This window comes from Bacillus rossius, chromosome 2 (assembly GCF_032445375.1).
Source record: "Bacillus rossius redtenbacheri isolate Brsri chromosome 2, Brsri_v3, whole genome shotgun sequence".
Lineage (NCBI taxonomy): Eukaryota > Metazoa > Arthropoda > Insecta > Phasmatodea > Bacillidae > Bacillus > Bacillus rossius.
The window spans coordinates 110,861,397-110,876,120 of record NC_086331.1 but is presented as its reverse complement, the minus strand read 5'-3'; the positions used below and the strand labels follow the sequence as shown (position 1 = coordinate 110,876,120).

General features: G+C 36.7%; 1 protein-coding gene across 3 annotated transcripts in view; it reads left to right on the top strand.

Moving 5' to 3' along the window:
* The window catches only part of LOC134529611 (diacylglycerol lipase-alpha), a 150,737-nt gene that overhangs the window by 43,471 nt on the left and 92,542 nt on the right, over window positions 1–14,724 (top strand). For all 3 annotated transcript variants that reach the window (XM_063363898.1, XM_063363896.1, XM_063363897.1), the window contains exon 2: window positions 6,968–7,179. In XM_063363898.1, coding sequence (XP_063219968.1) covers window positions 6,968–7,179 — 212 coding nt within the window. The remainder of the gene's footprint in view (window positions 1–6,967; window positions 7,180–14,724) is intronic.

Sequence of the window (14,724 nt, the reverse complement as noted above, 5' to 3'; positions counted from 1 at the left end):
CTTGATCTTTGTTAATCATTGCTCCAGTGCTTGTTCTAAATACTTCTTTGTAACTGCAGTATGTGCTTCGAATGCTCTTGAAGTGACAGTGTGGCAACAGATATCATTTTCATATTTCAATAAGTATGTTGTCAAATATAATAAAAAATGTTTGTAACTGGAAATAGGCAGTGGATCTTATACTAATTGTTATGTAACTTTCTATATGTGTGTATGTGTGTGTTTATTGTTTATTTACAATGTTCGTGATAGATAAAAACAAGTTAAATAGGCGTTCAACATCAGGCGCAGGAGAAAGGCAGTCGATATGCTGTTAGTCAAGGGAGGGAGTTGGCGACAGTCGTGAAAGTACTAGGGTCAAAGGGGAGAGGGTGGGGGCTTATTGACGTCAGAACGGTTTCAGAGTGTAAATAAATTGGGGCGACGGAAGATTGCCATAATGGAAAACTACCATAATGGAAAACTACCACAATGGGAAATTCCGCCTGGCCTCTTCGAAAAAGGCGGAAAAGTACCATTACGGAAAACTGCCTTAACGAGACGGAATTCTGCCCTATTTATTTATACACTCCATAGAATGAGTACAACTGCTTTGTTCTCGAAGTAGCGTATAGAATACGTCGCTAGGTAGTGCTGTTAACCCCCTAGCTTTTTCTTAGGTTAACTTAAAAGGATACATATAGCACTTCTGGCGGTGATTTTCTGTAGTTCGTTATAAATCAACTCAACAGATCACGCACTAGTAGAAACAAATGTTTCGAAAAATGGGTTATAGGAAGCAGCACTGTATACTTATAAACGCGAACTTTAAATAAATATGGTAGTTTTCCATTATGGCACTATTCCTCCTGTTTTGACGGGGGGGGGGGGGGGGGGGGGGGGCGACGGAAGACTGTCATACTGAAAAGCTACCATAATGGAAAATTCCGCCTGGGGGCGAAGGAAAAACTACCATAGGTTAAAATGCAACCATACAGTCCTAATACTCGAACGACATGAGTAAATTAGTATGTTATCTTAGAAATAATTTGTAGAAATATAAGCAGCATACAAAGTCTTGTGATTCTAATTCATGTGTTAACTCCAGGTCACTAGTTGAAATGAAATGCAATCTAGTGACCGATTATCACAATTACCTGACAACCGACGGTTAAGTAAGTAAAATATTGCATGATTTATATCATATGTTTAAAATGTCATGACAGATTGTCACCATCAGGTGTATAGAAATCTATAGTACTGAGGTGGCAATTCAATTGATTTTATTTTACGTCATGTCTATCAAAAGAATGATAAAATAAACTTAAGCATGAATGATTTCACAGAAAAATATGTTTACGTTACCACATCATTAATAATACCCACATTATGTTTCTGATGGGCTGTTGGGGTTCGATTTTCGTGGGCTGACTTCACTACGACCTTACTTATTAATGGCTGTGGTGTTGTTTTTGTCGTGTCGGGTCTGTCACAGGGTATTGTGATTCCAGCATTATGTTTTCAGCATGTGCTGAGAAAACCACTAGAAGAGTATTTTAACATATAGATCTAAAGAAAAACAATTGCCATTAAGAATAGATAAAAACAATCACTACATTTCCAACCCGAGAACTGTGAATACGGAATATTTGTTATACTTTACTTGAGAATGATTCACGTTTGCTGTTTAAGTTTTGTTGATAAAGTAGTTGTGAAATTAGGCCTATATTTTAACTGCGTCAATGACTACGAAATAATTTAGAAATACTCAAATGAGCTGGTTAAGTAAAAACATTTCAGAATATTAATTTATGAAAGCCTTGAAATCATTTTTATGTATGTTTACTAGAGGAATAGCCTAATTTCGATATTATATTTCTTCTTATTCTGAAATGCTTGCTTGTCCGTGAACAGATTAATAGCGAGGTCAATGCAGACGGCCAAACACAACGCCACAGTAGAGCGCCAATGTGAAAGGAATTATCCATGACCTACAGTAAGGAAGCATCCTTACAATTTTCTAGAATTATTTCAGGAATCAGCAGAAAAAATCGGTGGGGCTGTATCGGGACTCGCGGCCGTTTGTTTCGCGTGAAACGTCTATTTCAACGAGTCGCTTTTAGTGTAATGGTTTTGAATAAAAACAATAAAAACGAGGCAGTGAATACGTACCTACTAAAAATTTTAATTTAAAATAGACACTAAATGGTAGCTTATTCTTCATTTCAATTAATATTCGAAGAAAATTTTATTTCGCACTGGCTTGTGATATGAGATATCGAAGGCATAATATCAACTTTAATGTTATTTTTTTTGGTGAACGTACAATCTGTACTCCCCAGTGTAGTTGGTTCTCTATACACAAACACACGAATCACCGCGCTATCACGTCTGAGTCGTGAGCTACACTGAACAGAATTTTTTCCCTAACCTCAATTAAAACTAAGTGTAACTATTTGGGAGGTCTAGGTAGGAAAGACTCTTAAGTGCGTCTCAGGCTGAAGCCTATGTAGTTAAGAAAATATTAAAGCAAGATGATACAGAACTTTTCGTCTGTTCTGGTGCCTATGTGTTTCGCTGTTAATTTTAAGATTTTAAGACGATGTGACAATGGCCAGCCGGGATTTGAACCTATGTTCTCTGGAATATGAATCTAGTGTCTTACGACTCCGTCCATAAACTTCGATAGTGTATCTTTACTCATCTTCAGATCATTGCATAACAGTACAAATACATATTTTCAGACTAGAGTACTCCATGGACGCTATCATCACATGTCTTGAAAAATTATTGACATATAATATTATAAATACTACTACTATTTTTTTCAAAAATTACAGTCACCAAAATTTCAATTAAAGTCTTTGAGTATATCGTGTACTAGTAAGTGTAACTACATGTGATTTTATTTACACATTTACCATGGGTGTAGCCAGTATTTGTGGAAGGGGAGGGCAGAAGCTAATGATAATGCTTGAAAATTTATTTTTAGGCTAGTTGATGATCCCTTAAGTGCTTTTTGAAATTCCTGCCATTTTAATTTTTGTAAAATAAAATCTTTGTCTAAATAAATCTGGCAACCCTACTTCCCTCCCCTTTCTTTAACTACGCTCTCGACACTTATTTTTTGAGTAAGCTTCTCTGCACTAATACCTGTGCCTTGTTAACAGAAGTGTAAACAAATATACACATAAAACAAACAAAACACACATCTGTTTAAAGAAAGTCAGTATATATGTGAATATCAATAAATTCAGTGTAGTTCACTAAATACAATTTCCACTGACAAACAACATTTTAAATAATAGGTAAATTATATCTAGATGTAGTTTCGGACATACGCCATTACTAATTAAACTGTATGTCATGACAAACCTCAGTCTGTTTGTGCCTTAAGAAGGGAATGGATCTCTTTCCCGAAAAGTCCCAACTGTTTTCTTAGGAATCATGTACTGTGTTAGTCTGCGCTATCATCGTTGTGGTTTTCAAAATATCTGTTGTTTTTTTTTTTTTTTTTTGCAATACTGTTGCTTACGGTGTTCGTCTGTGCTGTTCGCCAATGTTTATTCACATCGCTGGGTTCACCTGTGCGTCTCTGTATAGCCGTTGTTTTTTTCAATTTTTATCTGTTAAGTTTCATCGTTGAGTTATTCTGTTTGCCGTTGTGCACCGTAAATTTTCTTTATAAATGGAACAGAAATATTCATGTAAACTTACGTATTTGGTAATTTGTACATTTACATGAAAATAACTGTATCACTACAAAATAGTGTTACCATTTATGCTTTGTGTTGCCCCAGTACCTCCAATATTTAAAGTTATTTGCAAACAGTTGTTTGAATAGCTTTCCAGTATTAGCTGCGCATATTAAGCACGGTAAAACAAAAGAAAGCCAAATTGTTGAATATTCGATCGATTATCTTTTACATGGTAAAAAACAAACTATGCTTAATGAACACATCAATTAAAGTATAAAATTGTTTAGTTAAATTTTGTAAGAAATACTCAGTTATACAGTGATAAACCGTATTTCATATATGCAAAAATAACCAAAATATATTTCTTTTAGTATTGCAAACAATTCCTTGTCAACTGGTTTCCAATAGAATATTTTGTAAAAGTACTGAAAATTCAATTCTGTGAGTTGTCCAAAGTATTTTTCATATTTATTTACTGTTTTAATTGCTACTGTCACGTCGGTGTTAGCCCACTTTGTCCGTCTGTGCTGTAATAATACCAATTCTTTCTACGTAATTTCCTGTGCTGTCTGTTTATATGTTTTGATGTTCTTGTCTGTTATTGAGGTTTCTTATGACATACATTGTAATCAGCAATGGTGTATGTCCTAAACTATATCTATATAATCAATCTCCCCTATTGCAAGAACCATTAAAAAAGAAAAAAAATGTTTTATTTGGTATTTGAAACCCGTACGTTTGCAAAAAAAAAGTATTTAAAATAAAATTACATATTATTTCGTAATAATCTCAAAATATCAAGTGTAGTACGTATGGAGTATTTAATTTCATAGCGAAATTATTATATCTACTTAAGTTCCTAAACTGAAGGAAAGGTTCGAACATAATAACTTAAAACAACAAAATTATAAGAAAAGTGAAATCTCTTGTTGAAGGATATTTTACTTTGTACACAATATTTATTTGGACGGAAATAAACATACACAACCTTTAAATGACAGTTAAAACATAATACATATTTTATACTATTACACGTAGAAATATTACACAACCAAAATATTTAAAACACCGTATTCAAACTTATGTTAGAATTAAAATTACAAATAATTAAATAGCGATGTCACTGCCATATGCAAAAAATATTTTAAACAAATTGTGTGGTTGTGTTCTCAAAGTATTTCATGTTTAATAATCTCGATGATATAATTAAGTTTCTGACGGTTTCATTGTATGAAATAAAATATAGTTGTATTCAAATAATGTGAATATTTCTAAATAAGTAAGTAAATCTCACAAAACTAGTGTCATTTAATTCTTAGTCTTCACAAACTGATCGATTTAAGGTCAGTACTATCATTACTTGAAATTCCGGCGATGTCAGTATGAAAATGTATATTTTAATTTGACATCTCCAACACTATCATATATTTAGTACTTAATTTAAGATTTTGAAAATGGTTATTTGCAAACAGTTGTTTGAATAGCTTTCCAGTATTAGCTGCGCATATTAAGCACGGTAAAACAAAAGAAAGCCAAAAGTGATTAAAAAAGTTAACTTTTCTGTGGCTTTAATACCAAATAAATAAAATGTTTATACACTAGCTTCATGCTTGTATGCACACACATATTTTAACTGAACACACTCTTTTAATATCTAACATTTATTTCAAAATAACTTTACCATCGACAGTGCAAGCTCTTACATAATTTTTTACTAGTCTATATTTCTATATAATAAATTATTGTACAGTGGGACTGTATGTTTGCAGGAAATAAACTAAAACATTGCCAGTATGGTTATACAAATTATATTTCATTGTTATGAAATTACATAATTCATGCTGAACGAACAACATAAGAACACATAAATTTTTTCGTTACCGAGGTTAGATGTTAATGCACTTGTTAATGACACATGCAACTACAATAAACTCGTGGAATAACATCATGTCAGTGTTAAGAATACTGCAAGTATCCGCTCTACCACTCTGGCTCTGGGGAAGAGCGCCTGCCTTGTGACATTTAGGACCTAGGTTCGCGCCCCGGCTTCTTCAAGGCGGATGGCCTCAGGCAGATGGCGGCATTTGTCTGAAGGAATTCAATCCCTTGCAACAAGTCAGGCTACCAAAGAGACGGTGGGTGGTATAAAAAACCTTCTAGGGTGGCTTACAAATGTGGAGCCCGTTTCTTTTCTTAGGGCTCCCTATGTGGTGGCCATTCCGGGGGTTTCTCCGGGGGCGGGGAGTTTTGCAAATATATATATTTTTTTAGTTTTGTAACGTTTTAGTTTTTAATAACTGTAGCATTATAATTCCAACAGGTTATAAATAAAGTTTAAATATTTAAAACATTTAAAATTCGGACTGATGCCATACTTATTTTTCTCTTCTGTAGTAACTCACTGGCAAACAGGGCTTCCGCACTACTTACATCAGCAAATTTCCCACTATTTTCTCGACTTTAAAATGTTTAAAATGCCTATGTCTTTTAAACAAAATGAAAGCTCATAAATAGTGTATGATAAGTTACAAAATGAACACAAATGAGGTCTGGGCGGCCAATAACCTCTGTAGTTAAAGACCTCACACTTAGCCATGTTCATCCAAGATAAAAAAAATTGAAGGCATAAGTTTATTTGGTTGTAAAAAAGACATTGCCTTCGCTGTAGTTGCTCCTAGAAATTTAAAATAAATAAAAATTACAGTAAGATCTGCGATATTTTAACGGCCCACTCTACTCTTCCCAATAAATGGGCTTGCACAAGCGAGTATGAACTCCACATGTTCACTCTTAACGTAATTCTTGATAATACCCCGAAACTAAAGCATGCACAAAAAACCATCTAAACCAATGTCATTATCGCATTTGGAGCACCGCAAACCCACATAGTCCACAATACTATTATTTCACCTCACATTACGGCTACAGCAACTTCATAGTTATAATTCTCAAATACGAATACCTCATTAGTCAGTATCAATGACATTACCCCAATGGCGAGGCTTGAACCCGTCAAGCATAGTACAAACTACATTTGCCAATTCACGACTATGAACCGCCTGCATAAAAACATAGCAATCAAAACAAGCCAAATCAGCTGTTTCACACAGCCAAGTAGCACTCAACAGCATACACTAAGAGTGTCACATAGTGATGCTTCCAGTACGAAAGTAAGAATTACATTTTAAAATAAGAATTTTACACAGAAGAATTAATTCATGTATTATATTTATCAAAGAAAAAGTAAAAGGTTCGCCTTAAGACAGCAGAAAAATGTGGTTTGTTGACAGGCTGTGCACGTTGGGCACACTACTGGGCACAGCACAGCTGGACCACGACTTGCTGTGCGCACACCAGCTGTGGCAGCACTTCATCTGTTGCACTGCCATCTTAGCATTCAGCACGCTGCTGGAGCTGAGCATCTCCATGGTATCCATGCGTGGCTCCATCCTGGACACCGACAAGCGAGCGTCAATCAAGTACCTCATCTACCTGCGTCTAGGTAAGTGCTCGCTCCCCTTGATCTTATCGGACTCAGCACACTGCTGCAGCAGAGCATATAAATGGTGTACATGTGTAGCTGCATCCTCTAAACCGTCAAGCGAGCATCCAACAGTACCTCATATAAATTCCATTAGGTGAGTGCTCACTCCCCTTGCACACTTGGCATTCAGCACACTGCAGTAGCAAATCATCTCCATGATGGCCATGAACAGCTTCATCCTCGACACAGATAAACAAGATTCCATCAATAACCTTATCTGCCTAGATGTGAGTGCTTGCAATTACTTACTTTTGTGGGATTCGCATGCTGTTGCAGCTGAGCATATTCATGGTGTACATATGCAGCTGCATCATCTACACTGACAAGCAAGTATCCATCTAGTACCTCATGTACCTGCATGCTGCTTATCTGCATGGTTTCTAGGTGCGAGACCATCCTCTACATTGATAAGCGAGTATCCATCAAGTACCTCATCTACCTGCATCTAGTTGATTGCTCGCTCTCCTTGTTCTCTTGGCATTCAATACGATGCTTATCTGTATAGTGTTCATGCGCTACTACTTCCTTGACACCGACAAGCGAACATACATAAAGTAACTCATCTACCTGAACCTAGGTGAGTGCTCACTCTCCTTGTTCTCGTGGCATTAAGCACTTTACTTATCTCCATGGTGTCCAGGCATGGGTCAATCCTTGACACCGACAAGCGAGCATCCATCAAATATCTCATGTACCTGTTTTAGGTGAGTGCTCTCTCCCCTGCACTCTTGGCTTTCAGCACCCTGCTGGAGTTGAGACTCTATGGGGTCAGTGCACAGCTTCATCCTAAAAATCGAAACCTGAGCATATTTTAAGTACCTCATATACAAGTTTCTAGGTGAGTGCTCGCTCCTCTTGCTATTTTGGAATTCAGTATGCTGTTTATCGGTATGTTGTCCATGCACAGCTGCATCTTCAACACCGACAAGCAAGCATCCTTCAAGTAACTCATCTACATGAACCTAGGTAAGTGCTTGTTCTCCTAGTTCGCAAAATTAAACAAACTAGGCGCGCGGAGGAGAAATGGTTACCTAGCAACCATTCAAGCGAGAAGATAACAAAACGGTGACGACATGAATGTCAGTGTCTTTCTTGCTGAGAGGTAAGGCGCGAAGTTCGAATCTTGACGTCTGGCGACTCCGCCGCCAGCTTATACGAATGAAAACACATCGTATTAATTGGCTCTCGTAATTTTTTCTTTATGTGCCTAAAGAAGTATAACATAAAGATTTCATACCAGTGAGCTATCATTATACTGCAGGTATTTTAAATTTCTAATAGATTTTAAAACGCTCTGCCATAGAATAATTCTAGTTTAATTTCATGTTTTTATGATTTTGTGTGTAATAGCTATGACATCATTTGCCCTTGCCTATAAATTATATTTTTATGAATTTAGTTTTATTCTTTAATATTTCTTATTATTAATTTTTTTTTAAATTTATTATTTTGATGTATATTTGCTTCGTTTGAGCAAGAGTTATTACTGACCCTTTATTTTTAATCACAATGGGCCTGTAGTATAATTTTGTAAACAATGAAACAAATATATTTAATTCAAGGGCTGAAAATTTTCCTACTACAGTTACATAATTTTTATATTATTAAATACTCATAACAATACATTGTTTTTACTGTCATATATTATTACTTTTGTTCATTACATATTATTTAATCATGCTAAGAAATGCTTCCTCAATTTAATTTAAAAGCATTCTCGCAATTTTTTTATAGTGCGTCGTATTGCCCGAAATACGTCATTTTACCATAGTTGCGGGTAAAAAGAAGCTTTGTGGTAAGTTTAGATTCTGTACATCCACTGGAGTACTAACGGTAAAATCCGTAAAAGTTTTAAATACAAGAATAATAGTAATAAAGTGGAGTGTGCGCAACTGTAATTACAGCTTAAATATGTTGTTATATAATAAAATCTTAGGCTTTTACTTTAACGTGTGCCATAGTCCCTCACTTTCCTCAAAGCAGTAGTGCGAAACGAGATCCCTGCTGTACTGCTGGCCGCTTCGCGCTTCTTCGCGCCTCTTCGCTTTGCAGCAGTGAGTGGACAACCCTGTCGCGGCGCTTCGCTTCTGCTCTCCTCGCTTAGCTTCGCTTCGCGCAAGTGGACGCGCACCTTTAGGCGCGGCATTGCGCTCTCGGCTAGCAAATGTAATTAGTCCACTGTACACGTTGGCACATGTGGTCGAGATGTGGCCGAGACGTGGTCGGGATGTGGCGGGACAAGAGCAAAGCCAATAATGCGGTGAGGATCAAACAGTGCGCGCCGGCCAATATAACTGTGCTGCGGGCAGAATTGACGCGGCAGTGTGTAGCATCACCGAGTGCAGTACAGCGCACACACAGCTAGTCAGACGCTCCAAGTTCGGACCGCGCTGTGGAGCACACTTGTTGCGCCTTACCAATTTTTTTTTGTGTATAGTTACGTGAAAACTATAACATTTATTTAACTGGTAACATAAAATTAAATTCAGAATATATGCTGGAAGAAACAGCGAAGTATTAAGAAACCAATATTTTTGGTATTATTGATGCAACTTAATATGGATTGTTATCCTTCCCTTATCCTAACTGAGCATAATTACATATTTAGCACAATTAATGATATTTGCACGATAAACTGATCACCTTACAGAAATCACAATAAAAAATTTAATTCATGAAATTAAAAAAAAAATGCTTTTTTTCATGATTAGTTATGGAAGTCAGAGTTTTTACCTTTTATCAGAACGTCACAATGAAATCTAAATGGGTAACAGAATTGAAACACTACAAGCTCTAATTAGTTACCTCATAATAAAGTTAGAATAAATACATTTCACAAAAAAAATTTTTTTTTGCGGGAATGTCGAGATTTTAAACAATTTCAATAATATCTATCACAATTGAAGTAAAATAAATTTTTATTAAAACATATCACTTAACTTAAAGTTATACCTAGTTGTTAGAAGCATGTAATCATAAAATTAAAAGTTTCAGTTCTTTTATCTGTATTGTTTTCTTTTTTTTGTCCAAAAACATAAAAAAGACTTTTACAACTTGTAACCGGGCGCACTCTTGTTATGCCTTTCCTACTGCATAGAAGCCAGCAATGTACCAAAATTCAGTGAGAGTTACACGTCTCCGTAACTGTGACGCATCTGCAGCGGTTTTGCGGTCAGTGAAACTAATAAAAACCTTCGGTAATATTTTGAAAGAGAAGTGAGAACCTGTGAACCTTGCAATAAAATTTTGCGATGCAGAGTTATTAACCGAGACTCAGTAATATTTGACAACTTTATTGTTGCAAGTGTAAAAATAGTTCCAAAAGAGGGCCCAATTAATTCAGTAGATTCTTATTTATTAAATAATATTTTAAGTATTTAAATTATAACAACTTTATTGTCTTAATACAAAGTAATCCTACATTTAATAGGTTCACTATTCACTTTTTCTACTGGAGCTTGGCTCAACAGTGGCTCTCTCTACTGTTTGTTTCTTACCATGCAATCGGTCCCAACACACAGCTTCACACTACTCACACGTTCGCACTACGACACCGTTCCCGATGCATCGACCCTCATACACGAAGCCCGCTTGTCATCCAGTTATCGCTCGCCAAGGGGTCACTCACCCTTTTTACTTCGCTGCTCTCACAGGTCGCTCCGAGAATACGCCGGTATCGCCATCAGCCGTGCGCACCACCAGCCTCTGTCACTCACTGACTTCACATGTCAATCTCCTCGTTCATATACCTCTCCGCCTCGTTCTGGAGAGGTCTCGCAGCCCTTCGAATTGTCTTGGCAACAAGGTTTACTTATCACCCGAAGTTACAAGAACAATGGCGTTCAAGTAAGGCCTGTTCATGTGGACGGGGCTCTGGGGACATGCCGAAGTCTCGAGAGGGACAGGCAGGCGCCGCTTTAATCGGATTTCCACATAGCGGAGTGATGGGCGCTACCTGTGTCCTAGAGGTGGGGCCTATCCCTTGACCCCCCGCTGGCTGTGTGCCGGCTGACTGGCCTACCTCGTGGCCTCGCCTCCGGTATCCTCGTAACAGTATAAAACATTCTGGAAGGAAATGAGTGACAAATTTGTGATGTATATAAGTTATCGACTGAGCTGTGCGACTCTTATATTTCCGACAAACAGTTTTCAAGAGTGGCCACTCCACCTGACACCCTTTAATAAAAATTATTGAAGATGCTACTGATGTTTTAAATACACAAACAAAACATTTCACAGTAGCCAATTTGTTCGATGCAGAAAAAGCTATCGATAAATGTGGGATCCCTGGCATAGTTTAAAAACATTTTAAATTTAATCTCCCACTTATATTTACCTGGTTACACACTATTTATAGCAACGAGGGTTTTTAGTCACGATCGATGGGGCCAATTAAACCACTCACAAGCTCACAACTAACACTGCAATTATTCGTCAACCCTCAAATCTAAGTACACTCGCTAGGCCAGTCAACAAGAGGCAAAGTAAGCACTTTATACCAGCAGACATGAAAATTTTATATAAGGGTAATTCGAGGACGCTGAATCGAATGGTGCTATTTTTTTTTTAATCGGACATTAAGTTTTTGAAGAAAAGCGCTAAAAATTGGTTTGACTCAGTTTTTCTGAGAATCTAGGCGTTTAAGCGAAAAACGTTTCAAACAAAAGTTGTGGAGAATTAAAACATACATTAAAAAGGTTCTCAGGTCTATCTTCGTATTTGCAAACATGAGCTAGAAATATTGGAGAGAAAATAGTACAGTAGGGCTAGTGCGCGTGCGAGCCTACGTGTGAACTAAACACAAACGAAGGGACTTCGGCTATTCTCGGGCCTCTCCGTCATGACTAGAGAGTGCATCAATCGAGCCGAAAACGTTTGTTTTCTCTTTCTATTTTCTCACGTGTTAGCGAGTATTTTTCGTCTTTGGGCGTCGAGTGTCGAGCGTTCTATATATCTATATATATCGGCGTATAAGAACGCCGTTTTTAAATCGAATCGTGATGCTTATGGCACGTCGTTTTCTTATTTATTTTGAAAAATAGTGGACCATAAATAAATCAATAAAAATATATCATTTCAGCAGAAACTAATAGTTTCCGAAACCATTTTTCTTCAGTCAAGAGTAAAAATAATGAATTAATTTTGTGTCTCGACATAAAATTAATCGATATAATTAATTTATATAATTTTTTGTCTCACAAAAAATTATTTTACATAAAATTGAATAAGTATTCTTTTTAAGATGAAATTTAAAATTTTAATATTATTCCTATTAAATTATGCATTTTATAAAATTTTAAATTACAGATTTTTTGCCTCATAAAATATTTATTTGTATATCAAATTGAATACATATTTGAAAAAAAGAATTTTATGTCTATACATAAAATTAATTCAAAATACCTATACAGTAAAGGATACTAAAAACCTGGAATTAATTTTTTTGTCTAGACATAATTTTAGTTCATTTTTATTATGGTATAAGAACACATTAATGCATTTTTTTTCAACTTCAAAGTCAATGAAATTGCAGGAAAAAAATTTAATGGACCACAAAATAATTGGAATGTAAATGTGATGAATTAAAATTATACTACGACTGCGTGCTATTCCATATTTAAATTTAAATACCACAATTATAATTATTCAGTTAATTGAAATTCATTTTATATCGCACGGAATTTATTTATACCCACACAAAATATTCATTGCCAATTTTCACTATGTGCATAATTCAAATATAAATTTTTTAATTAAGTGCATTAAGGAAATACTGGTAAAGCTGGCTTGAAGTTTCTAGTAAATAGTGCACTTTATGTGTTGTAACTTGAAGGTGAATAATAATTCTTGTTGCCTGGAAATGCTATATTTTTGGTGCCGAATCCTCTGCACTTTCCCAACCCTTATTGTAAACATAACAGCACAACCAACTAAATTAAAAAAAAAGTAGCAGTAATATTTTTCTATTTCATGAGAGTTAATGCATTAAAAAAACTACTATTTGAAGAGTGTGTCATGTAGGTATCAAATAATGAGCAGAAAGGTAATGGATTTCCTTAAAATGCTCGCCGGGGATTAATTCATGTAACTAACTACATATTGCTAGCATACCGTAAGTTTGGAGGCATATCAGGCAAAGTTTAGTGTTTTTATGGCGGCTTTAAGAGAGGAACAAGTAATTGCAAAGTATGGCCAAACATGTGCTAATACGGAGAACAGAAAGAGAGAGAGAGAGAGAAAGAGAGAGAGAGAGAAGGAGGGAGCCTCTGCCCACGCGTGTTATGTATTAAACATTTCACAAACGTAAGCTCAGGTTTTATAGCGGCTGGGGGATCTAGAGGAGAGCTGAATGGGGATATGCACCGATGAAGATAAAAACTGAACGCAAATTAATCTCGGAAGACATTCAGTAAATTATTGGGAACATTCATGGCCACTCACTGATGGTATTTGTATATAACTCTTTTCATAAAGCAAGATTTAGGTACGGGATTTCATTTGCACATTTGCAAGCTTATCTCTAGATAACGAACAAAAATCCGGGAAAATGTTTTGTTCGGGAAATTCTGATTTTTCCCCGTTGAAATTAGCCTATTGTTCAGCAGTTCGCAGGCATGCGCTCCTATCTGTGAAACCTACACGCGAAGTTAACCCCTTTGTTGCAGCCTTGGCCTATTCACCAGGGCCACAATACTCTGCTGGCCGTGGGCGAATGCGTTATTCTGCAAACTCGAGTCTTTGGCGACTTGCACAAAGCCGCTCCAAAAAACACACTATCTCGTTGCGACAGTAGCAGCCGGCACTCGCCAGCAGACTGATTGTGTATTGCCTGGCTGTATGGTAACTCCAGAGGGCTAAGGAAGCATCCAACTTTCTGGTGAGCTGAGTGGGGTAGGGGGCCGGAGGTGGTACATAAGCTGGGATGGGTAGCCTCAGCCTCTGTGTATAGCCAAAAGCTCTAACGCCCTTCCCGGTTGCGTATGCGGCGTATCCGCATCCATGCCCATGGGGGCCCCAGGGCGGTAGGGCCTATCGGCTAAGAGCGCTGGGTTACGAAAGAAAAGGGGGGGGGGACCCCTGGACCGGCATAATCTTGTCTGGCTGTATGGTGCGAGCTGGACAGGCCTCATTGTTTTGTGGAAATAATTGAAATTTTTGGAATTTTGTTCTGTGAAGAGCTTTGTACTTCTGCAGTTCTTCATAATGTTACAAGAGACACCCTTAAGAAATCATATGACAGTAGTATGTAGTATTAAATTGATAATGTAAGAATGCTAAGAACTTATTGTACTGACCGATTCTAGTCTTGAAGTTAATCTTTAAGTAGAGACCCTGAAATTCGCGGGTTGAATAACCTATTATAGGTTTGACTTCATAGCACTGTGTATATGTAATATTTAGTCATTCGATCATTGACTCCTGTCATAAAGGTATGAGAATTATAGAACAGTCGGTCCTGGGATAGGCTTCAAGCTGTGGTGTCGAAGTGATGATCGCAATCTC